This window comes from Struthio camelus, chromosome 8, assembly GCF_040807025.1.
Source record: "Struthio camelus isolate bStrCam1 chromosome 8, bStrCam1.hap1, whole genome shotgun sequence".
NCBI classification, from domain to species: Eukaryota; Metazoa; Chordata; class Aves; order Struthioniformes; family Struthionidae; genus Struthio; species Struthio camelus.
Window position 1 is genome coordinate 11484375 of NC_090949.1, and position 27283 is coordinate 11511657.

At 36.2% G+C, this 27283-nt stretch overlaps 1 protein-coding gene across 3 annotated transcripts in view; it reads right to left on the bottom strand.

Annotated features, from left to right (window-relative positions):
• The window catches only part of KCNT2 (potassium sodium-activated channel subfamily T member 2), a 158351-nt gene that overhangs the window by 58009 nt on the left and 73059 nt on the right, over window positions 1-27283 (bottom strand). For all 3 annotated transcript variants that reach the window (XM_068952241.1, XM_068952240.1, XM_009669752.2), the window contains 5 exons: window positions 20147-20327; window positions 17792-17956; window positions 16084-16220; window positions 11406-11469; window positions 3239-3347 (listed from right to left, as the gene is read on the bottom strand). In XM_068952241.1, coding sequence (XP_068808342.1) covers window positions 3239-3347; window positions 11406-11469; window positions 16084-16220; window positions 17792-17956; window positions 20147-20327 — 656 coding nt within the window. The remainder of the gene's footprint in view (window positions 1-3238; window positions 3348-11405; window positions 11470-16083; window positions 16221-17791; window positions 17957-20146; window positions 20328-27283) is intronic.

The window sequence follows — 27283 nt, forward strand, 5'->3', positions numbered from 1 at the left end:
GAAACTGCTAATAGTTGCTGCCACCTTTTCATCTAGGCAAGTGGTTTTTTGTTTTTACTTTTCCAGTTTTTTACAGCTTCATGTTCTTTTTATCCCAGTCCTTTGCTGGCTTTCATATCTGACACTCTTGCATTTTGTTTCTGAGAGTCCTTACAAGATGGTAAGGATGTCTGCAGAATAGTACTTTCTGTGATGGAACAGTACTATAGACTATTTTTATAGTTATTTTTTCTGGGCTTTAATGGTACTTAGAGGGAGGGAAGTGAGAAAAGAAAGCAATAGAAGCATTAGATTTAGTCCTCTATATTGGCTTATACTTCAAAATGCAGTCTTCTGCATATGCTTTCAGTATTGGATGAAGTGTTATTCAGCTTGCATGGCTTGTGCTTAAAATTCAGATCATCGTACTGGTGATAGCATGAAAAGGAAAATAAAACTAATCTTTAGTGTCATTAAAGTATACCTGGCAATATTAAAGCAAGTATAAGAAAGGATAAGTGCAAACTTATAATTTAATTAATTTCCTGTCAATGTAGAAACTCAAAGTCATAAAGAAGGTTTTAAAGGTCATATAGGTATTTACTGCATGCTAAGTAAATTTTTTTTTTCTAGGTTTAGGGTTTTATTCAGTCTACATCATTTTCAGTGGGAGCAGAATTCTGTTCCTCAAGAAAAAGAAGAATAAAACTAGTAAAGTTAATCTAAACGGTATCAAAAGTGACTGATAAAGCTAGGCAAATACAACTAAACTCCCCACCTGGATCTGATCTGTCTGTACACCTCTACTTTTAATTTGTCATTAATGTGATACGCATGCACAAATACATCATTAAAGTATTTAGAACTTTCTTATCTTATCTCTGTAACTAGGACACTCTAGCCGGAGTTTATAATGCAGGTATTAGCATGCCTCCTACTGAAAACAAAAGTGAGTGCATACTTTATATGCTTTTTGTATTCTTTTTTTGAAACTTTTAGAGGTTTTTCAACAACAGAATCATTGGCCACTGAAAGGAGAAATTCATTCTCCCATTTTCTGTAGATTGAGGCCTACTTAAATGTTATGGAGAAAGAATGAATTTAGTTATTGAAGACATTGTCAAATGCAGAAGAATCTTAGATTTATCTTCCCCTTAATATATTTCAGTTATAACAATTAAGTGTTAGCTGGAGAAAAGATTTCAGACAGAAATATGTTCTTTAGTTGACTGTGTGCCGTTAATAAATCTGAAAAGGCAGTATTATTTGAATTTTAAACATGAGATTTTGACAAGATAAAGCATAGTCTGCTGCTTGGATGGCATATCTGTATTCCATGAACATAAGTCAGATGGCAGAGGTTTATGAAAATGAATTCTGACTTCCTGAAACTGAATGAATAAGAAATCGTTATATTTTTGAATTTTTATGGGATTTTGCCAAGTACCCTCCCCTTCTTTTTTGTTTATAATGTTGTTGTATTATATCTAATACTTACAAAACAAAAAAATTATATAGAGAAGTTATGTAATCATCTGTTATTTCAAATCTTGAACCAACAGGTACATGCTGACCTAAATATATATAAATGAAACTGAATAAATCAGGGTGGGCACAATGGAAATGAAAAGTATATCTCACAGTTAAATCTGACAGAAATTCTATACTCTCTAATATATATCTGTTAGTATTTTGAATGAGTTTTTGAATGGGTTAGTGAAATTTTTTTATTGTATTAGCAGAGAGCGTAGCAACAAGCAAAGAAGTTGCTGTGCTACAATAGTCATCTATTTTTTTACATCTTTTTTTATTTTTTTTTACATTTTTTTACTATATTGTCCAAATTTCTCAGTTTGAGACTTAGAACAAATATGAACAAAATACTTTTCTTTTGCAAGTCTAGTTATGTATAAGCTCCTACAGAAACAAGGCATTAAGAATAATGGAATTCTATTAATAATACAATTAGGAATGACAATTTACCACAGTTACAGATTAAAAAAAATGTAGCCACGGCTAAGGAGAACAGATTATGTTGGTACTTTTTGTTTTAAAGGGGGAGAGGAAAAAAATCTATAATTCTTTTCACAGCATGAGTCTTATTCCCTGCTGTTCCATATCATAGTTCAAGATTACACTTTTATGACTTTGGGACTGGTATTGATGCTTTTTTTTCTTCTTTCCAACCTAGTAGTAAATCCAGTAGCTTTTAAAATTGCAGCTTTACCTATTGCTCTAGAATTGTTCTGCAGTGGAATTTGCTTTTTCATCAGATTTTGGGATGATGAAGGAGACTAATATTTCTCCATAGAGTTTTCTGAATTTTGCATGAATCGGCAATCTTTTCACACTCAAAATATACTTCAAGAAAGCTGATTTTTCAAGTTACAGTTGCAATGGAAAGCTTTGATTCTACTTATAGAGATATTTGTGCAAAGATAGAGTGTATAAGTTGTTACTAGGAAAGTATTTGCATGTCTTTACATGAGCATATGTGTGTGTGTGTGTGCATATATATATATATATATATATATATGTATGTATGTATGTACGAAGAGAGAAAGTGATACCCACCCACGTGTGGCAAAAAAAAGGTTTGCCAAATTAGAACTAGTAATCTGTTCTTATGAGAGAGGATTTTATTTGGATTTCTTAACATCATTTTGCATTTTATTCATAGTTTCTAAGATATTCATTTTACTGGATCTAGAACTAAATGATATTTTTCTTTCCAAAATATTTGAAAGAAAAAAAAATCATGTTTTTTATACCACTTAGAAAAAATTATCCAGTGGAAAGACAATATTTTTTTTTCCAATTATTTGTATGGAAGAAATTTAGGCTTTTCTGATCTGTTCTCTTCATATGGCGCTTGGTAATAGTATGGTTTAAATGACAGAAATGGTTTAAAGATACGGATACAACAAGCTAATCTTGATACAGCAACCTGGCTCTCTAATTATGGAGTAACAATGTGTTATATATGAAATAATTTTACATTATACATTATATAACACTACAGACTAATATAGTAATTCTTTAAATGCTTATAAATAAGACTTTAATACAAAACATGACATTTTACTATTGATATTATGTATACAGTGCATGGGATTTTACTATATTTTGCTCTTACTTTTTTTAGTCTGTTTCAAAGTGGTAAATATCTCTAGGGAATCTGATTTTGTTTATGTGTTTATAAAACAAACCGCCAAAGAATACTAACAAGCAGTTTAAATGGCTGAAATCTCACACTTACCTGCAAACTTGATGTGGAATTTATTCTCAGGTTTCAATATTTGGACATACAAAGGACAATTTGGAGCAAAATCTTTAACTGCCCATGCTCTTAAAATGGTTTGATGATCCTAGAATGAAATAAAGAGTATCAGGTGATGATAATGAAATACAAATAATCATCATGTTACATTAGAAAAAGAAAGAGCTTCCTCTGAAAAGTCTGACTTGTCAATTGCTGACTGCATTAGTGGGATAACTCACTTTAATACCATACAGCAGCAGCTGGTGTGTGTGTTTATCTGTGCATCCATACATATGTTTATACGCAAAAATGCATTTGTAACTCTGCAAACACAGACAAGACTGAGGTACTCAATGCCTTTCTTGTCTCAGTGTTCACCAGCAAGGTCTCCCAAAACTCTGCTTCAAGGTGGAGTTCGAGGAGGAGGAGAATGACCAGCAGTGGATGATTTGAGTCAGGGATTACTTGGGAGAACTTGACTGTTACAACCCCACAGGATCAGACAGGTGCAGAGAGAGCAGGCCAGTGTCCTTGCGAGGATGCTGCTTATCATCTCTGAAAGACTGTGGAAATTGGAGAAGGTCCGCAACAACTGCACAAAAACAAGTTGTTGCACCTGTCTTCAAACAAGGCCAAAAGGACGATCTGGGGGAATATATTTATGGACACATGAATATATGTCTCCTAGAATGTCCACTTGGATGTTCTCATATACAAGTTATCATATTCCAATCTGCATGGATTGGAGTAAAAGTATATAAGTAAAAAGCTGGTTGGAAGATCTGGTTCAGAGGGCAGTGGTAGTATTCTACCTGGAGACCTGTGACAAACAGGGTGTCATTGGGGTCTATATGTGGGATCTGTTCTGATAAATGACTTTTTTTCTGACCTGGAAGAGCTGTGGGACTGCACACTCAGCAGGTTGCAGATGACGCCAAACTGGAGGGAACAGTCAATACGCTTAAGGCATGGCTGTCTTTCAGAGGATCTAGATAGGATGGAGGAATGGGCCAACAGGAACCTCAAGAAATTCAACAAGGACACATAGAGAGTCCTGTCCCTGGGGTGGAGTAACCTCCTGCATTGGCACAAGCAGGAGACTAGTTGGGGAGCAGCTAAGCTGGGAAGGACCTGGGGGTCTTGGCAGACAGCAAACAGAGCATGGGCCCTGGCAGCAAGGGCAGCCAACAGCATCCTGGGTGGTATTAACAGGAGCACAGCCTGTAGATGGAGGGACTTGTGCTCTACTCCGCGCAGGTTAGACTGCATTTAGATACTGCATGCGGTTTTCAGCCCCTCAGTATAGGAAAGACATGGATAACCTGGCATGAGTTGAGCAGAGGGCCACCTGGATGGTCAGGGGGCTGGAGCACTTGTCCTGTGAGGGGACACTGAGGGAACGAAGCTTGCTCAGCCTGGAGGGAAGAGAGAACTTCACAGGGACCTAACAGCAGCCCCCCAGTACCTACAGGGAGGTTATCGAGAAGATGGAGCCGGGCTCTTCACAGTGCTGTGTGGTGGGAGGACAAGAGTCAATGGATGTAAGCCGAAATGAGGTTGAGACAGGATATAAGGAGAAACTTTTTCCCCATTAGGACAGTAAAGCAGTGGAGCAGGTTGCCCAGGGAGGCTGTGCAGCAGGTTTCCAAGACCTGACTGGATAAAGCTCTGAGCAACCTGGTTGAGCCCATAGCTGACCGTGCTGTGAGAAGGGCTGTTGGACTGGAGACCTCCTGAGCCTCCTTCTGACCTGTAGTATACTATGATCCTGTTATGATATCCTATTTTATTTCTTGGAATGAGGCAGAGAGGGTTTGTTTCCAGAACTCTCCTCCTAAGGTATTTTATGTCTCTCCTATCCTTCTGCAAGTATCAGCGATAGTATAATTTGAAAGGGATAACATTTGGATGTGGAAGAATTCTGTGAAAACTCTTAGATGGTAGTGAAGACCCGTGCATAATTAATCCAGAAAGACATATTAGACAATATCCTTCAAAAAAGACTCCACATTTGAGTAATATAGAATGAAGACATCAGGATTTAAGATGTTAAATTAGTGACAAGTCTCAAACCATCAGCTCAACATCAAGAATCAAAGTAGATCCATGTTTTTGTGGAACTAACACATATGCATAACTGATGGCAGAATCTGGCCATCTACTGACCAGAGGATTCCAACAGATTCCCAGACTTTAGTTTTTGTGCTTGTTACTCTGTCAACCATGAGTTAAATATAAGGAAGAACTGGGCTATCCCATAAAACTATTTGATAATACATTCATATATTGAATTCCGTGAAATATGGTTAATTTCAGCATATTAACCATCAGTTTTTATTTATTTCAGAAGTAAAAAGGAGTAATTGAGAACTCTAGATAGGAAACGGTATTTGGCTTGAAATGCCTTGCCTAGTCATGAAATTGGTGCTATTAAAAGACAGACTATAAAGAATGACTCATTATGTTTGCAGCATCAGCAATAAGGAAAGCTTTCAGACTCATGAACACAAGGGAAAATCTCTGCCTGGAACAGCGTGTAATTGACATTTTCAAACCATAATATTTTAATGTCAATTGAGATGGTACCGAGTAGCTTTTCTGCTAGATGTACTATAGAGTGAAGTCATAAGAGGAAGACCTTTTGTGGATGGTAAAATAGATTAGTTTATATTTTTTTACTATTAACACTTTTATGAAGGCTTATATGAGCCCATCCAGCAGATTTCAGAACGTGCTATAAGCTTTTGTCTTTTTTAGACACTTTTTCATCCCTTTTTCTTCAGCATATGAGTTCTCAAGACCCTGTCTTAATTTTGGGTGGGGTTTTTTTTCCCCCATTTGGGCCTTTTGCTATTCTGTCTCAAGGGAATGAAATGCGAACAGTAGCAAATGGCTGGGTAATGGGATAGATGGAGGTGATACAGCACTACAGGAGGAGCAAGAGGTTTGGAGGCAGATTTGAGACATCTGAAAAAGCTAAATTGTTGCAGATATGTTATCTACTCTTTTCATGCAAATAGTATAAGGGAAATAAAATCTTCAGAGTCATTTGCAATCATGATGTGACTTCATTGCATAGGGTTTGACATGACTAGTTTCCTCCCTGTCCTTTCCATAGCAGCCATGCACAGACCTCATTGGCTTGTAAAAGAGGTAAGAAAAGATTGTTTCCTGAATACTACTTAATTGATACATAGCTGAGGCTTAATAAAATCTAGGAGAATTATATTTTTCATTCCAGAGTGTTACATACATGAATAAGACTAAAATTGCTGTGATAAACCAAAATTGTACCAGCAAATGCCATTTTGATTGTACATTTCAAACCTTTTACTTTTCCTTTTCTTCTCCCAATGTTATTCAGATATTTTCCTTGAATTTTTAAAAATTATTTTCTCTTAGAAGCATAACTGTTTTTGTCAGAAAGTGAAAGTAATTTTAAAAATAAGAAGAAAGAATGTTTAATAAAATACATCCTCCATATGTGAAACAGATGTCTGTCCTGCTTACTGTAGCAGATGAGCAGCTTACATCTTGGTCTGAGATGTCAAAATGACACTTGAGAAAATAAAAATTGGCAGAGCTTTGTCTTGCAGAGAAGAAAAATGTCTAGTAGGAGACTGTGGAAAGCTGGCAGATGCTTGGTCTGACTATTGAAGTTCCTATTTATCCAAGGGAGCAAAGAAAGCAACTGACAATTGTTATAAATAACTGCCTGTCACCTGGTACTGTACTTTCCTTCTGAGCTATAGTTGAGGTTCATGGATGAGAAGTAACAGCAAACTCTGGTGCTAAAATTTTTTGAGAACAAAATAGCAAGCAATGAACAGCCAATGACAGCCATGGCAAATGAGGGGATCCTCTGCTGAGGACTCTAGCTGGGGAGAGAAAAATCCTCATGGACTTGAAAAATCCCATGAGTAACAACAGCTGTTCTGTACAGGGCTCTCCTAAATGTATCTTTTAACTTTCATTTTGACAGCTGTCAGATGTAGGAGAGGATCCAAGGTACTCCTAACAGTTTGTCAGTTTCTCGAGCAAAGCAGGGTAAAAAATCAGTTGCAGTTATATTGACAGATACTGGGATGGACTTAAAATTAAACTTCCTTTAGCTCAGTGACAAACTGTAACCTGTATTAATATATTCCTTAGTAGTGACTACAGGAAATTAATTCTATTTGATTTCAAAGCTCTAGAGGGCAGTAAGATAAAACAAAAAACGAGACAAAAAGCTGTCCTACTTTCTACTTAAAGTGTAAATTATTGCATTGCCTGTGAAAAGGAAATCTGAACAACAAAAAGTGAGAGGAGGAGGTGATATCTTGTTTAAAACTTCAAACTGCGTTGACCCTCAGAGCCCAATTTCACTGTTCCAGTTCAGATTCCTGATTTATGCCATTTGCTCTGGAGCCACAGAATAAATGACATCTCTAAAACTTAAAGATTCTAGGAATGCCAAGCTCCCAGGCCTGTGACAAACTTGAGAGCCGAGATGTGACTAGAGCTAGCAGGATCCCACATAGGTGACTGGGTCTGGAAACCTCTGGGGAGCCCTAATAGCAGGCTTTTTGAAGGAACTTTAAGTGTTCTCTGAGATCTCAAATCCCAAGGCAAGCTGGCCGCCTTTAGACGTTTTTGAAACTGATAGATTTTCTGGACACATTCCAGTTCTCATTAGCTGGTATTTCCCAGCAAATGTTTCTTGTTTGGAAAATTCCTAACTCATTCAAATAGTGGCATTTACTGAAATTGTAGCAGATACTTGATTTTGATAAATGTGTAACATGAACTTAGGAATATACCTTCTTTTGAAGTATAAGCACCATTTGGATAGCTTATCCTCAGCTGTCATAGTCCTGCTCTCTTGTGTTCTCTTATCATTTCTTTTTGCCATTTCTCAGAGAAATACTGGGTTTTTTTGCCCTACTGGCTTTACTGTAACCAGAGTGAAGAAGAAACTGACAGATGGCACTTAGTGTGTAAAGGATGGAATAAGGGTCAGAGAGTTTGTACGTGCATAATCAGTTCCTGTTTGCACTTGGAATTGTGAACCTCTGAAATATAGAGGTCAAAGTAGTTAAACTTTGCTTTACACAGATAGCTACAAAAGATGAAGAATCACCATGTGGGGAGAAAATTTTTTCAATAAGTATAAGCCTGGATAAGAAACCTTTCGGAAAGGTAAAGGGAATGCAGGTATCACTCCTTATAAAGAGTGACTGTTGATTTCAATGGAAGAAATTGATTTCTGGAGCACAGCAGGCTAAGAGAAAAATATTATTTGTTTAATAGCAGATTGTGAGATCCATATCGCAAAAAAGGGAAGTGTTGGTGTATGCAGTGTGGCCAAGACAAGGGCCTTCCCCATAGGCCCTGATTATAGGGGAGAAAAGTCCTTAAGACATACAAAAATCAAATAAAAAGCAAAAGCAAAGCTTGATTCCTGTTGTTTACTTTCTCTGGGAAATGATCTGCTATTTGCTGCCACGTTCTAGCCACCCAGTCACCCAACAGGGCATTCTGCCCCAGCAGAAGATAACAGGATTGTCTCTTCAGTAAGATTTGCCTTTTTGGATGCTCCAGATACAGTGATAACTGAAAGCTGATAACAGTCTGTACTGGAAGAGATGTGCTAAAATGTGCCAGGTCCCATTTTGGTATTTCCTGGGGCACACGGGCCCTGAGGGCAGAAAGGCTGCATGGAGAGAGTTGTAGCTGGCTCTACAGCTGTAGCTGTAACTCTGAAACCAAAAATGAATAGGATTGGTCAGAATGGATGGAAGATATTTGGAATCCAGTGGCTGCACTGTGGGAAAGCTTAGCAGAGCTGAAAATTGATCTTTCTTGGTAGAAACTCTGGAGGGGTAATGAGCAGAGTGGAGATGCACAGCTTACACGTGAGTGAATCCTCTGTCAGCGCAGAGGTCCTTACAGCTGCGGAAAGGTACAAAGTATAAGAATGCCCATGAATCACATCCTCTGATTGTATGGGATTTCTCATTTCTGAACTATTTTATAACTATCTAGTGTATTCTGTGAAACAAGATATTGTAACTGAATCAGAATCAGCTGATTTCTGAGCTTCATGGCTAATTTAAGCAAGGCAATTCAGTGTTTTTCTTCAGCGTCACAGAAGTAATGGGTATTTTCCCAGGTATTTGCAGGAGCTACTACCTATTCTTATACTTAAATACCCCAGTACCTGTCACTTCCAAATAGTACGTTCTGAGAGCTTGCCTTACTTGACATTTTCTCTAAGACTGCTCGCTGCCCATTCAGTGGCTTTCACTCCTGTGTTTTCGAGAGTCTATTGCTGATTAATCTAATTCAATGCCATTAGTTCAGGAAAAGTTTGAATAGCATAGCAGGAGCACCAATTCATTTCTCAGAGAGTTCAGTGGCTTTACGCGAGGGAAGAGGTTAGCCCAGGGTCTTTAGCTTGGAAATGAAATACTTTTTATAGCATTGTGATACTCTACAAAAAAATTAACAGTTACTTTTAATAGAATTTGCTTCTGGGGGTTCATTTTCCTACAAAGGACATAATTCTTTCTTCTTGCTAACTACAGCTTTTGTTGCTGCTTTTGTCCTTCCTTCTCTAAAGCTGTATGTGTAGGTATGGCAGTAAGTAGGTTTTGAGGGCAGAGGAAGTAGTTGTGACAAGTTATAGGCAATATACTAAGAAAACCTACATATTTGATGCAAAGTATTCATTTCCCATGTTTTTCTGTTCTTAATTTTAACATTTAGAAAACAAATTGCTATTCCTTATAATCTAACTGTAGAGCAGTAGGCTGAGGCAAGTAAAATTAACAGGTACAAGTCAAACTAAATTTCTTTATATAGGCACGTTGCTTTGTTTCCACATACCTTACTTTTTTTTTTAAATTGAGATAACCTGAAACTTATAATTACTGAATTGAAAATAAAAGTTTGATCCTGTCAAGCAAATTGCAACGATCCTAATTTAACGTTGTGCATACTTAAACCTATTTTAATCATCCTCCTTTGTAGTTCAGGATTGAACTGGACAAAGACAGTTAAGTGTGCAATAATTTAGCACGTGAATTGCGGTGAAAAAGGTGATCATCACTGCCTCTTCCTCAGTGAACTTTTTTCCTGATTATTTACGAGAAATAGGTAATTTCACTAGTTTAATGAGTTCTAGCTGATACTAAAATACTTTTATTCTTTTATCACAGATATGCTGAGTAGTTGCATCAGCAGTCTTCCTTTGTGGACAGTATCTTATCTGGCTGAAAATAACTAGTCGCATGGAAAAAATCATAACAATTTATTTAAAGAATCTTGCTGTTTTTCACATCTGTAATTGGCAAATAAGAAAAATAATCAGATATTCTTAGAGGTATTGGTTATTTGATATTAATCATAAATTAATTTATAAAGTTGAATTCAATCCTTACTTTTTTCTTAGTAAGCATTTGATACTTGAACGCTTCTGAATGGAAATACCAGCCAGCTGGTATATTTCTTTTCTGATTTAATATATATAACTCTCTGAATTGGACATTGAGAGCAAACCGTGCAATAGTCCAGATAATTTCAATAAAACTTTTGTTTTTGACTGAGTGCTGCTCTTTGGAGTGATTAATGGCCAAGAGACAACAAATCTATAAGGTACCAGGCTACTGCTTATAAATAAAATATACAGAAATAGTATCTAAATGTTAAAAATTATATTCTGCCATTCTTCCATAAAAAGGGAGAATGCATAAAAATGTATTATTCAGTGTGTGTAATAAGTTTTTAAGAGTACTGAATTAGAAAATATGTACATATAAAATTTTAGATTATTTAAAACTTTTCTCTCTATATAACATACACTGTAAAATCCTAATTTCATTGGTAGGTAGTTCATATAACTTAGTTTCTAAGAAAGCAGTAGTAGAAATGTTTTGTGAAATGAGACATTAAATCTAATTTCCTAAATTTATGAAATCCTGGCTTTAGCAAATCCAGTAGAAACCTTTCCATTAACTTAATTGAGATCAGAAGTACATCCCACTCATGCAAAATCTCTGCATAAATCAGCTAATTTTAATCTTACATACACAGAAGACGTTTCAGTCTATGAGAGGGAATATGGGCGGTAACAGTGTAAACAGCATGCACACTCATTCTTAGTTATTTCTTCAAAACTTACAGCTGCTGTCCTGTCCACCTCACAGCGGCTACTCAGAATGAAACAAGCTTCAGCATCATCCATTCTAGAAGAAGCGGGGAGAAAAACCTGTTATATGCCAACAAAATATTTCTGTGGACTTGTGTTTCGCAGTTCAGTCTTATATGCTTAGAAATAGAATACAGAGAAAGTTTAGTCTTTCTGTTTTCAGATAGACTGAATGTCAGCAGCAGTTGTCTTGTGCACAAATGCACAGCTTATCAGTACTTCTTGACTAGGTTCTAGCAAACTAACTTCTCCTGATGCCAGTGGAAGCTATGCCAAAGTAAGAACATCAGTGTGGCCTCAAACACACTTACTCTGCAAAATAGTTATCTGCCATGAATTTAAAAGGTGGATAAGTAGCACCAGTCTGTTTACTGTGTAAAGGTACAATATTTAGGATTTACTATTGATAAGAATGAATGTGAGAGGGCAGGTAATAGCCATAATACAGAATTGTCTTGTCTGGTGCTAGTGGAATGATGGGTAGCTGTAGTGGAATGATGTGTTAGGGGTAAATAACAAACAACTTTGTATGCGTATATTGAATGAATTCACTGTTTTCAGTAGGTCTCCTTGAGAACGTTTAATGCGTAATTATTCTACAGTGGGTACAATTGGTCATGTAATAAAAAGAGCTGAGGTGGAAGAAGTGAAAAACTGCTGATTTCATGAAAGCTTGCTGTTGCACTCTTGCCTCAGTTCTTAATATCCTCCTCCAGTGAATCCTACTTCAATTACTGGTGTACGGAAAGAGTCCCTGCTTTCCCTGATGAAGCAGGGACTTCATCAACCTGCTTGGGAAAATGGGACTTTCTGGGCAAAGAGAAACAGAAGGATTAGAATGGGTTTCCTGGAATGGGGAACAATGAGACAGAAGCTGGGGAAAATGAGCAAATAATTAACTGCCCATTAGAGCAAATCCATTCTGGAGTCTGGAAAGGGACCTGAGATTCCTATACCTTTTGTTTCTCTGCTGCTAGAAAATGGAAGTGGTGGTTGCTAATAATAGTCTAGCATATTGGGACCCTAGGGCTTAAACTGAGAGCCCATTCTTCTGGGTACTCTACAAACACACAACAAAAACGGTCCTGATTAAGCTCTTAACTGATGTGACAAGGGATAACAAAAGTGTATGCAAAAATGGGAAACATCAGGAAACAGTATGAGAGTACCACAAAATCCAGCATGAAAAGTAAGTGGTCGCAGTAGACATCAGAGCAGAGAATAGACCGAAGAGAGGTTGTTATTGAAAACTGGGGTTACATGGCAGATGTTTCTGAGAAATTCCTCCTTGACTGAAGTGGGAGCATAGGTGAAATCACAATTAGTCTTGTCTGCTAATTTATTCTGTGTATGAAAGAGAGTAATATTATGCGCTCATAAGAAGGTTACCTCTCAGTAAGGACTGAAAGTTGCAGGCTAAGTAAGAATAAGTGGTCATGCCTTGAAGCAGTAAAGAAGGGTAAGCCAGGGAAGGACTGCAGTGAGAGGCAAAGTGATGTACTATGCAAATAATATTTCCAGAGTGTTCTGAAACAAGCGTTGAGGGGTGTGAGATGATATATGGGAGGAATATAGGAGTAGTTTTAAGTGAGGCAAAAATGAGAGCTTGCATGAGAAAACACTTGCACTATGCAGGCATAGTCTACATGGGATGCTCTGCAAGATGGTTCCAAGCTTAGGATCCACAGTAGGACACTCATTTTAGTTTGGCAGCAAAAATTAAGATCTGTTTACAATTATCTTCAATTAAAGTAAAGCTGATTAATAGATATCCACAAAGAGATGCCTGAGAGACTGGTCAATATTTTAGTTTATCGCTATAGAAACAGTGATTAAATGTGTGTGTTTTGTATGAGATCATTCTGAGAAAGCACAGAGAAAAGAGAAGGGTAAGGATAGATCCTTATAGATTTCTCATAGGCAGCTAGCATTTGGAAAACAGGTGGAACCTCAAAAGACTGGAGTACTTGAAAAGGAAAAATCATTGTAACAAAGGCAAGTCAATATATCTGGAGTAGTAATGCCAAGTGCAGCTGATGTGGAGCAGAGATGAGAAGGGAAAGCTAGTTCTGAGCTTTGATTAGGAAGAAATCATGGGAGGCTGTATGAGTAGTTTCAGCCAAGCACAGGAGCAGAAGTGGGAAGGTAAGGTCTTTAATAAAATTGTAGGGAAGAAAATTCAGTCACATTAGTGATGGAACAGATTTTGATGAGAGCTGATGAGGTAACTGGGATCAACAGTATATTTGGATGGTTTCATAAGGAAATGAGGCTCATGGGATCATAGTCACTTTTTTTTTTTTCCTTTTTCCTCAATATTTTTTGAAATTTCTCGAATCACTTCAGCCACAGATGACAGGAATAACTGCCTGAGATTAGCGTTCTATAAATGTCATGAATGTCGACAACAGAAACGCTAATAGCATCTCTGTTGAACATATTTATTAGAAACCAGAGTATCTCTATGAGGCAACAGTGCTATTAATGTCCTAACAATTGGAAAAGACTTTTTTTGGCAATTACACCATTTTCATATGCCAGAAAATCTGAATCCGAGACAAAAGCCAATAGTTCCACTGCTAGAGGATGGACGGTGGAAGTTAAAGGGACTTTGTATATTGAGGAGAAAATTTAAGAGGATAAAGTATAAAGAAAGAGAGTGGATGTTAAAAGTATTAAGATTTTTGACAGGATTACTACAGAAAATGGAAGAGTACAAGAAGAGAGAAAAAAAACTTGGGTTCATGACAGAACATGGGAGAAAGCTGAAGGGGAAAGAAATCAAGCATGGTAGCGTTATTCACTTTCTAGTGCTAGTGTGAATGGAGATTTAGAGCAGTTTCATTCAGTTACTATGTTATCTCAAATGGTCAAGTAAGAACCAAGGTTTCAGTCTTGCTGATGAACAATGTGAGCATAAGTGTGGTATCACAAGACAGAATTTATTCTACTTTTTTAATTAAACCTAGGCAAACAAATACTGTTCAGAGAACACCAAAAGATCACAAAGTGAGGCTCTCGAAAGGTAGGAAGCAAGAAGAGTATAGTATTTGTAAAGTCAAATTCTGCACTAGGGCATGTAAAGTAAAACACAATTTTTAATTTTCTGATCATTTACTAACAATGCAGTCAGCCCACTTTTGATATTCTTTTACTTTTTCAGTGCAACTTTTATCATGTTATTTTGAATTTGCATCTCGTGTAATACACACAAATTTTGATGAGACACTTTTTGTTGTTGTTGGTAATCATTACTTTATTTATCAGAAGAGTTTATTGTGCGCCTTGTTATCTTCTCAGTACATTATGTTCTCATTAAAAAGAAATATATACCAAATACCTTCGGTACTGGGTAATATTTCATATTAAATGTTCTATTAAATTCCCACTATGCTTCTTCCCTCAGGAGAGGTTAAAAATTATTCTATGACAGGTACATTCAATTACATGTTCTGCAGGAAAAAGCATAGTTCCAACCGTTGACTACCTCCAGGTTATTATGAGTGAAATTCATTATTATCTTTAGGGAACAGCATAATTTTTCATCTCCTAGTGTGCAGAACAAATGGCAACTAAATCCCACCATGAAATCCTTCTTAAAATCAGCAGGAAATCAAAAATGGAAACCCTCCTACAACTTTCTTTTTAAAAAGAAATCCTAATCCTGAACAAAGCTGTATTGCATTTTCAAATTTTAAACAGATACAGCAGTAGCTGTATTTTCAGTGGCAGAAATCTGGGAAAAAAAAACTGCTCATGACTCCTCAGATTGATGTGATTCCTGGAAACAATTCCACTGGGAAGGCTGACTGTCACAAATTCTCAGGCAGGTACTGCCTTAATTTTAGATATCTGTATTAGTCACTTAATTTAAGTGAAGACAGTGAAGCTCTTATAAAGAGCATTGCAGATTACCTAAATCAGTTATTTGCTAAGAATCACCTTCATCTCTCTTTGGAGAGTTTGAAGAGACGATCCTCCTACATGAATTCCACTGTGAATTCCTTTCCACCTTCAAGCGATTGAGCAATGGTGTTGGGGTTTTTTTGAGGAAATATGTTTGAGTGATGTGTTTTGATTAATGTCATTGGATATTAACTGACAAGACTTTTTAGAAGTGGTGGAAGTGTGTGTGTGGTAAGAGGAAGGTCCCGAAGGAGGAGAATATGGTGGCACAGTGGAGTAGTTGCTTGCAATGTCAGTCTGGACTGCGTTAGGAAACAAGACTCTGAGATGGGTTCAAAGAGTGATCGTTAATTTGTTTCCTTTTTTTCCTTTCATGTGGTCAGGAGAACTACCCTTGACCTTTACCATTTTTGCTCAAGGAACAGAAACAAATTCTAGCATTGCTGGCAGTTTTGTAATTTTCTGTTCTGCTTTTTTTCAGAAGAAATTGGGTTTTCTATATGCGCTCTGTTTTAATACCTTTAAAAATTGAGATAGCAAGACAGTGAAGAAAAACTTGGTCAAATTACAAATATTTATCTCTAGAAAATTTTCAGATGTTAGGAAAAACAGATTATATCAGAGATCTTTGCTTTCTAAATACACATGCTTTCCTTCTAACAAAGCTTCTGTTGTCTGTCCAACTTACTAAACAGGACAATGTGAAACAAAAGTAAAAAACACGTATTCGTCAATATTTGCCTACTTTGCTCTCAACAGGTCTTGATCTTTTAGTGCTGAGCCTTGTAGATAGATAACTCTTTGGGACCACATTGGGATCTGTAACACCCTTCGGACCTGAGCATCCATCTCAGTAGGACACAAAATAACGACATAATAGTCCTGTCGAAACATAAGGGGGAATAGGCACGTTATTATTTGATGTTACCGTCTGTTGTTGCTGGAGGATAAGTCATCAGAGACTCAGAATGTCAGAAACATCTGCGGTAATTCTCGAATTTCATTGACAAAAGCTATTTGAATATAGGTGTTTAAAATATTGAATTCTTCTTTAATAAAAATGGCTGAAGAGTTGTCCACTACTTACAAAAGATTTCAAGGTGGCCATTAAAGTACAGTTAGAAATATTTTTTTGGACAATTCTGATGTTTCCATATGAACATAATTTTTTAAAACACAATTCACATTTCTGTCATTCTAGCTGGAAAGTATAAGAAGTTTTCCACAATCCAAACGAAATTATCTTCCCCACCTCTTTATTACCTGCCTAATTTTTCCTCTGTATTAACAGGCAGATACAAACCCTGTTTCCTCTGCTACAGTCTCTGTGCAGAAAAAGTAATGTTATTCTGAGGTATACGTGTGTTTATGTATGAAAAAGAGATAAATGGGAGGTGTAGGGAAGAGAAGGACTGTGTATACAGACACTCAGACACTTTCAGAAAACAGTACACTGGATCGAGTGCATCATCTGTACCCTCCAGCTTCCCATTCTGACTGTAAAGGGAACATATATTAGCTCTTTTAGGCTACATTAATAGTATTAGGACCTTTTTTTTTCTTTTTCTCCAGTGCATTTTAGAGACCGACTCATTATTTGGGCTAGTTACTAAATTTTGGACTTCAGTTTCTGTATACATCTATAAAAAATTGGATTTTGTTGTACATTGGCTTACGCCTCTTACTAGCTAATTAATTTAGGGAATATTTTGGATTTGGGATTTTTCAAACTACCGCTCAGCCCCTTGAGGAGTTTGTTTGGGGATTTTTTGCACTATTTAATGAGGTAAGGTACCACAGGTAACTTAGTAAAAGGCATAGAAATAGAAAACGTAGTAAAAGAAATGTTCTATAGCAAAGCTAACAATATTGAATCTAAATCACTAATTAATATAAAAAGTTTTATATGATCAGATCCGAGTATGGACCCACTCGTGACATCCTTTTGCATTAAGAGAGTTAGGGCATATGCACACTGAGAAAATCTTCTCTTGTATAAAATCTATCTAGGTCTTTGACATTTAATGTATATCTACGTCTTAACTGCAGAGCATCTAATCTTCAAAACTTTGGTGAAAAATGAAACAACATGCCCAGACCAAAAGACTCTTTGACTTGTGAGGAGTTTTAGATACAGTCCCAAAACAACAGGAAAAATAATTTGAACAGTTTTCTTTTCTTTTCTGTTTTGAGATAGAATAAAAGGAAGCTACATGGAAATATTTGTTTCTAAAAGGACTAGTATAATTCAACAGGACAGTAATTCTATCTGTTTAATCCATTTATCTCAATTTAGAACGAATGTATCCATACTGTATCTCTGCTGCTTACTGCAGTTATTGAGTCCCAATCCAGTCAGCTATTCCCAAATGCAGTTTTACAAATTAAAAGCCATTTCAGAAGGCTATCTGCAAAGTACCAGTGTTTAACTGAGTTTTGCATTGTAAAAATACCTGCAATCTGGGGTGAGCATAGAATTCATTTAAGAAATCCATAAGTAAGTCAATCTTCAGAGAGCTGACACACAGCACAACATGTTTTTCCGTCTGAGCTCTGTGTCGACTGTAATTACCACCAGACTTTTGCCTCTCCATCCACAAATAGGCCAGCTGTTCAAACTGCAATAGATGCCAAACATCAGTGAAATATAGACAAGCAGATGTGCGATACAACTGGATCATACTTAACAGTGTCGCATTGTTCAGCCCATGTCCACATTTTGCTCCTGCATGTCTTATCAGGAGCACTTTGTCTTTTGTCTTTGTGAAAAATTTGCTAGTAAGTGGCTGAGATCAATGATGGGAAGGCTGACTAACTGGCTGTTCTCTAGCACTCAGAAGTAGTAGGGTGGGAGGGCATTAAAATGTGAGATGACACTAAAAATTACAAGATTTTAGAAACAGAATAAAGGCTGTACTTTACTTGCTTTCTGTATTTCGCATTTCTGAGCACTTTTTCCAGTGCCATGTGGCCTAAACTGTCATATATTCAGGTCACTGTGAGCATAGATATTCTGATAAAGGCATCATTTTATTTATAGTTTGGGCAATGACTTTCTTCACAGATTTTGTAATATTCTGGAGGTGACAACATCCATACATTACCATCAAATCTGTATACTCCCTCTTACCTGTTTTACAAACATAGACACCACCTAAATACATGGCAGCTCTTATTAGAGCTATTTTGTCTTTACCAGCTGAACAATATATGCAGGCTAACAGTGAAATCTATTTTGTGCTCTTACCAATGGGAAATCTAGTGTGGAATATGTTGGCAAATATAAATCAGAACTGTTAAGTATGTAAGAGCATTGCTTTAGTAGACTGAATTCTTCAGACAAAAGAGAATATTTAAACAATCTGTAGTATTAATAAAACATAAATACCATTTCAAAGTTTCTTGGAAGTTATATGCCGTTAATACTGAGCTTAATTTAACTATCTGCCTTTGTGATAGCTGTTTTTTCTCATCCCCACTGGGGATGTCTTCTGAAGAGACAGAATCATGAGTAGTAATTGGTTTCATATCATAGCAGGAGAGAATGCTTCCCACAATCTATGTGGAACACTATATGAAGCCCCTTTATCACTACAAGACTATAAGGTAAATAGCTAATCATAGTAAACTGGTGTGAAAAGGGAGTAAATTCCAGGTCGTTAACTGGTAATGAGGAGATCTTATGTTTTACCATCCTGGTATCAGATCCGTGAAGGGTATATTAGAATTTCTTGAAAGTTGAAATCTCTATTTCTTGGGAGGTTTAAGAAACTTTCAAATTTCTTAAAATATATTTTATTTTTCAACAGAATGTATATTTTACTAAATTTCCACTGCACTGAGTGGGAATGTAATTGTGTTAGTGCATATGTTTGTGTACGCAGACATTAAATATTTAGATAAAATGTTCAAGTAATTTCAAGGAAATTAATGCTGACAGCCCAAGCTCCAAACCTCCAAGGGTTTCGGTGCTGTGCTTACAGTGAGGTTTAGTTCACTGTCAAAGAGTTTAGAAACCACAGCCGTGTGAGAAACTTCACACACTAGCAGGGCTACTGCAAGTTTTTGATAGCTTTGCACAACGTCTTCCTGCATTCCTCTGTTTTGGCAGGAGGTCTGGGTCATTTGTGATCACTAAGAATGGGACAGTCAACGTCTTGGCAGGGGGGCCTTGGAAGCCCCAGGGTTTCTGTTAGTGAACAGTCAGACAGGTGTTTGGTGCAAGTTTAATGAAACTGATAGTTATTCCATTAAATAGTTGGATTCTGATAAATCAGCCTTTTCCCCTTGAAACTGTTAGAAGTTCTAAATCTATATAGGAATAAAAATTTAATAAGATTTTTTTCAAGTTAACATTGGGCTGTAAGAATAAGAGAGGAAGTGGAGAGAACCAAGATTAGAACCCGGGACAGCCTGGAGAGGAAATGCTGTACTCATACAGAAAGTGCTGGCTACTGTTTGTTTTGAAATTGCTCCATTAATAACAAACCCAAATCTTAGGATGAAGAGAAGGGCTCTGTGGTACATGACAGGAACTAGAATCTTTCACCAGCATTTGAAAACTGTTGTTTGTGCTCCTTTTTTTTTTTTTTTTTTTTTAGTATAAATCTAAACTATAAGAGGATCAACAGAGGGAAACGGAAGGGGAAAAAAAAGAAAATTTCAGTTTTGTGTGCACAGAATAGGAGGTATAGAAGATGCTATCCCTTCTGACATTTTATATGCTATAGTAATGATAACAGTAAATTATTTCAATTATTATTTCGTTCTAAAAACAATTCTAAAGAGAGAAAAAAAAACATATTTACCTGTATGGGCAACACCACAAGAGCAACACAGATCATAATGACAACAAGCAGCTTTGAAGGCCATATCTTGGGTGTAACATCCCCAAAGCCCACAGTGGAAAATGTCACTATGCAGAAATAAAGGGAGTCAAAGAGAGTCAGCTTGTTTCCTGCTCGTTCCAGATGCTGAATTCCACAAATACTATGTAGAAAAGAATGAATAAAGATATGAAGAATAAAAACTGTACTTAGGGTCAATTAAAGTTTGATGACTATGTTATGTGTGCAGAGAATTATTTATTTTAGAATGCATAAATCAGTTAGCATTTCTCTCAAAGAAGAGAAAGAATCAGTATTAAGCCAAAAATGTCATTAGTATAATTTTAAAATGTCATTTATGATTAAAAAAAAAAATTCATTTTTTCATTATTTCAATATGACAGTCACCACTATGTTGCTAGGTTTTGCTTAGAGGTTATTGTGAGTAAGAGGTGATATGTAGAACACTATGAACTGATGCCATTTCTTTCTAAACCAGAACAAAACAGATGGTGTAGAGTTGCCACTGTTCAGAAATTTAACATATTTGGGGGGAGTTTGCTGGTATGACCAAGAAACTGTATATAATATTTTCCTTAAATCTGCCATTCTTTATGTTGGTCTATATCCCTTTGTGTAGCAAGAGCTACAAGCATAAACTAGGTACGAGAGTAAGTGCTGCACGCTAGAAGGATAATGTTTGAACAAACGGGCACTAACTGTTTAGAATAAACTGAATATGAGACTTGCAGGGTATCCAGTTGCCAGAGGAATAAGTGCCCAAGGTCAGCTTTCAGGTAGAAGGGGGAAGAAACCAACTGGTATAAAGATGCTGCTTGCTACATTTACAGAACAGAAATATAAGGCATTGTTGTCTCTAAGAGCAGAAGAAGGAATGACGTAAGAAGCCCTGCCAGTTATATATTCCGGTGAACAAGTAAATGGGAGCATGTCTTTTTTCCTTTCTGCAATTGAATAAACAAAAATTTTTTTTTTTTGAGTCTAAAGTGATTTTCATTAAACAATACTTGGTAATAATTGTGCTTGAAATCAGTATGATTCATGTAACTTAATGTCCTTTTGGTTCTGAGAAGCAGTTGCAGAATCTGTCCCCGGGTCTTATTACTTTTAATTTTTTGTTTGTATTTTAATAAAGTATTTTACTTCGAAAAAATATACTATGATAAAGTGCTTCCCAAATTTAAAATATGATCTTCTCTAAGACAGTAGAATCACTATAGATCAGTTGAGCTTTTAAGCTGTATTCACCTATATGAAGAAAATCTCTCAATGCGTGAACCACCCTGAATAGTGGTTCTGTTTTCCTTGGAGTTAGGCGAATGATTCCTCCTCAGACAATCAGAGAGGTGATTGATAAACAATACCACATTTCTTAGTAAGTATTCTAGAACATACCAAAGATGGTTTCTTCATATATATATCCAGATGGTAATAGTCATTAATATCTGCCATGGTGAGATTTTTTTTCATTGCCAGGGAGATCCTGTGTTTATAACAGCTTTAGCAGTTGTTCTGCTGTTCTGTGTTCTGTTCTCCAAAAATAATTTAGCAGTGGGCAGTGGCATTTCCATAACATATGTATCAAATTCCCAGTTTCCTTTTCACAGTTCTAGCATTTGTAGTTTTCACACATCTCAGAATGTTCTAAAAAGGTTTTTTTTGCTGTTGTTTGCATAAGTTTCAGCCTTCAGTCAGAACTGATACTTCTCTATTCCTACCCAATTTGTCCCACATTTTTTCACTGGAGTTGTAATTTAGATCTTCTATAATGTCACTATATCCCCAGGTTTTTTTTTTAATATATTTTTAAAGCATAATTACATTTTTGGCTTTGAAAATATTAACAGAGGGACTATTTGGAAATACGTCAATGAAGAACACTTTTAGTGTCAGCTATGGATGCTTTTCAGCTAGCTCCTTTTCTAGTGTTCATTTGAAAGAATGGAATATATTGCAGAGGCATCCAAGTATGCCTATTTCAATATCATTATTCCCATAATTTATACGAAATCTTAAAAAACATATTGTGATAGATTTTAATTTCTTGGTTATTATTCCTGACCACCCTGGTGCTTTTTCTTCTCGATCGTTGTTTTATGCAGGTCCGTCTATAAAATGCGTAACCATACAGGCTAGCAAAGTAGCAGCTATGCAGAGCCAGTGATATGGCTGTCCCACATAACAGTTAGGACTATTACACCACTCCACTAGTTGTATTGAATGTATGTAGATGGGTTTGTGTTGATAATGGATAATCCTGTCATTAGTAGAAATGTATTTTCTCTGATGCTGGTGCCTGTGAAATTGCTTGGTGTGTGTGAAAGCAAAAGGGTCAGTTTTACCCTTTGTACTTCCACCACCTGATGTGATGGATTAAAATGTAAGAATTCTGGTACATATTTAACCCCAGGTGATTGACATTTTCAAGGAATGAGAGAGGCATTTCTTCACTTTCTTCTATTACTGTAAAATCTTTTAAAAAAAATTCTTTAAAAACTTAACTGGTAGGAAAACTCAAGTCTTGATGAGGGAGACATTTTCTTTATTAATGTTATTCTTTATGAGTTTTCCCTAGCCAGCTTACCCAGTTGTACTTTAGCCTAACTGAAAATAACATGTTTTGGATATATCATGAATCCTTCCAGTCTTTTCTAAGTTAACAGCAAAATTCTCATTTAATTTAATGAGACTGTTCACAAAGATTTCATCTTATGAAGTGTATTCCTGCATGGTCCTGTGCTTTGATGCCATAAAAATCATGTTGTACCTAATGTTGTGGATTCAAGCTTTCATTGAACTCAGTAGGTATGACCCAGAGCTTCTTGCATTTAGTACTACTATTAAAGTCAAAGGTACATGGGGGCTATGTCTTCTTCATTGAAGAAGTTCAGCTCTTTGTAGAAAGAAAATTAACTTCTTTTCTCAAACTTACTTACACCTCATCTGCCATTCTACCAAATTTTACATCAAGCCCAAACCCTGAAAACAAAGGAACGATAAACCCAAGATTAGGTGTCTAAGTCTTAATTTTACTAGGTGTTTTGTTGCTCTAGTCTTTATTTTCACTTGAACTAGAGATCATAAAATTGCAGAAAAACTGACTTTCAGGTGATAGCTTTGTAGGAATCTAATTGGCAATTGAAATATTACCTCATTAACTTCTCCCCCATGAATATTACACTTCAATCTCACTACTAGTACACTTGAAGAAAGGTTAATCAGTATCTATAGTATGTTCCTATCTATCTGGGCAGCCTGACTGTTCCTTGGAGTGTCCTGTGGAAAATTAATGATTGGCCATGAAGCCAAGTCCACGTGGCTTAGTTTCTCCATTCTCCATGACTTATTGACATCTTTTACTGCAACCTGATTCTGTATACAAATAATTGTTTCAGCATCTTTTTATTTGCCTTGGAAGTTGCTAAATGTTAAGCATTATTTTTAAAAGATGCATAAATACTGCATGTACCAACACAGCCAGCATATGTTCTTGTTCTGCTTTATCCTATTTCCTGACGTAGTTAAATATGCCATAACACACACTTCATCTCTTGGCTGTTTTGATATTTTATGTTGGTATTTGGAGCTACTTGTTCTTTTTTCTTCCCTCCTCCCCTTTCATACCATGAAGAAAACCTAACATACTTGGTTATCCCTGGACAAACATAATGATTTCAATTAGCAAAGGAATATTCAAATGCTCACACCACCTTGTACTTGTGGAGAAAACAAACCACTGTAGTAATAAATACTCAGACAAGATCTAATTAAAACATAGGGCCCAATTCAGCACCTTTCTATATCAATTTTAGTTCTCTGTGATTTCAGCAAGGCTGTCATTTCACAGTGGATTTAAGTGAGTAGTTGTAGCAAAACTGGTTTAATGGAGAACAGATTTAGTATTGCTAAAAAAAACCCCAAAACAATGGGTCTGCTAAAGAAAAGGCAGATCTCAACAAATTTATTACAAACGTATGGAGAACAGGAGTGTGATTTTAAACACTACTACAAATGTAACTGAAAATAAAAAGTAAATAATGTAATCTCTGAAGATTAGTCATGTTTATTTAGGTATCATTTGAACTTTTGAGAGTTCAGTCTTTGTTTACTGGAAGTTTTTTGCTAATTCCAGGAATCTTTGTTTAAATATTGCATGTGCCAAAACTACTATTTTGTTAATAACCTATCTCCAAAGGCAGTACAGAAGCCACCTCAGAAAAATTAGGTGAATCACTTCCTAAGACATTAGAAGAAGTTAATACACAAAAGGATTGATTGCAACGTGTTTTACCAGACTACTACAGGAACCCCCTATTTTCCCCTAATGACTTAACTGAATTTTCAGCTGTCTTGAAAAAGTAAGCAACAGTTAAGATTGAAACAATACTACTCTGTTCAGACACATCTATCCAGCTTTCCAAGTGCTTTCTGCTGGGAAGATAGTCCTTCTATGTGGAGTTTTGAATAGTCAGATCAGACTGGATGATGCTGTACACCATTATGACATTAGTCAAAGCCAAGGAACTAGACAAATATTTTGCAGCCTGAATTGTTACCTTACGGATCCAGTTTACAAGTAGTGGCGTATTGCAATAACTCTGTATTACTGTCTCCTGCATCATAGGAAAAAATATCCTATAGTTGTTTTGTGGAAATTAAAAAAATAGTAGGTGACAATTATCCAATTATTTTATATATACAAAAATTAAAATGTTGTTCCTGCAGAGTTGTTAAGTAAGTCACTTTGGCAGTTTAAAATTCAGAGGAATAATGGAAACAAGTATTTAGGTATTTTTATTTTATTTTAAACCTAGTTTTTTCTTATTTCTGAGCATCCTACTATTTCAAATCAACAAATACTGTGGAGTAATCATTGAGATTAAATCAGATTTTTATCATGCTGCCGTAGCATGGAATAGAATTGGCACAAAAATAAAAACAATTTGAATAGGAATTTTGAAATGTTGTACATTAACTATCCTTATTTATAATCAATTTTATATTGGTTTGTATTTTCATTTCTCGGTGGTGCCAAATATGCCTGCTTTTTACTTCCTTACAACATCTTGAGGTCTAAAATAACGCATCAGAGGCTGTACGAAACGTTATACAAAACGTGGAAAGAGATGTACTAGGAATAGAATCATAATAGTACTCAATTAAAGAAAAACTTCTGTGTGGTTTATTCAGCAAAAACATTAACATTCATCAAATAAGATTCACCACAAGTAATCTGAGCAAATCTATGTACAACGGCAAGAAAACATGATATGCCTTTTTTTCTTGCAGAGAAGGCAGCTGTATCAGTTGCAGAACTGTACAGTAATACATAGCACTATACTTGCCCTAAACTCTTCCCATCACCCTTTCTCTATGTTGGACAGACATTAACACTTCAAGTTAATACCTGTCTTTGCTACAGTCGCATTTAAAAAGTCTCTGTATCTACCACGTGCTATGGACAATTCATTTGCCTAAAAATGCTTGAAAAGGTGTGTACAACAAATAAAAGAGCAACAAAAAGTAGTTCTATATTGAAGAAACTTGTTTACTTAAAATTAACTAAAGCAGGCAATAATGGCTCAATAGATTCAATAATGAAAAATGTAACAGGCAAACTAAAAAATTAAAAAATATTTGTTATTAGACATCTAAAAATTTCTTACAGGAATGCCTGTGGAGATTCCTGAGATCTAAGTGAGGTACTTTCAGTCCTAAATAATGATTTTAGGAGAGCTAATTAAACTTTTAAATAGCAATCTGAATGGGAGACCCATACCTGTAAATGCTGGCCAGCTAACAGGAAACGCTAAACTTGGAAAGCCCTCCTCTATTTGAAATCCTTCCTCTCTCTGAAAACTAGGCACCCTCTCTTGAGGCTGCAGGGGTACACGTACTTGAGAAACACAGTCCAAAATCCTCTCCTGAGGATAAGTGCCTAGAATTACAGAGGAAGACAGAAATGAAGAGGAAGATGGTCCAAAATACTTCTGCTGTGTTGAATATCATTGCCACTATACAACAGTGATGCTTTCTCTCTGACTTGTGTTTTGAGTTCTTTAGTGTAGCACAGCTTTAGTAGAACTGGAGAGTCGCCTTGCCCTAACTAATCAGTCCACAGTCTGGTGGTTAAAGTGCTCACCTGAGAGAAAGAAAAATAGATCTCTGTTCAGTCAAAAGCTAGATATGCTTAGGTGCTTTCAGCATTAGGTAACAACTTAACAGCACTGTTTTCTTTGGATTTTAACTTTGAGCTTCGACGGGCATAATTACTTCTGTAGTGTTTTAAGCAGTTGGTTGCTAGGACTAGCCAGTGGATATTTTGAAATCAAGGGGGATGAATTTTATCAACTTCAGTGAGATTCTGTGGTACAGGCTCAATTGATTAGATACTACAGAAGTTGCACTTGAAATGCACTCATCTGAAACTCAGAAATATTGCCATTCTGCAGCCCATATTGAGTAAATGTTCCCATTTAAACTACTAATTTCTTGCATCTTAAAGTCTTGGACATCTTCATAAATTTGACTGTAGACTGATGCTGTTAGACCAAATTAATGATTTAATTGATCTGCACTGCCAATTAGTGTTTGTATTATTTTAAAATTATCCAATGGTTATGTCATAAATAAGATAGATTCTTCTGTCTTTATGAGGAAAACTGGAATCGACCCTCAGCAGCAAAATTGGCGATAATTTTTCATTTGCTGTGTAGGGAAATACAGAAATACTATATGTTGGCTTCTGAATGATTATACATGTCCTGTGAACTGTAATTAGCATTTTCCTGTGAGAGGCTACTGAGCTTTGTAGTCCGGTCCTACGGACTGAACAAGTAAAGGTGCTGCTAACCAGCTTACCCATGACCTAATAAGCTAATGCTTTCTTAGCACCTCTGATTCTTGGGTAAATAATGAAGGTAGCAAACAAAAGAATAAAGGAAGAAATGTGGAATCTACAAGAAATGAATAAAGGTGAGACACAATCAGAAAATTTTCTGCTAACAAAGTCTGTATCCTGTATAGAACACTAAAAGCTGAAGTTTTAAGCTGCTGAAAACCAACTGCTTCCATTTTTTTCCAAGATTTGTGATGCGT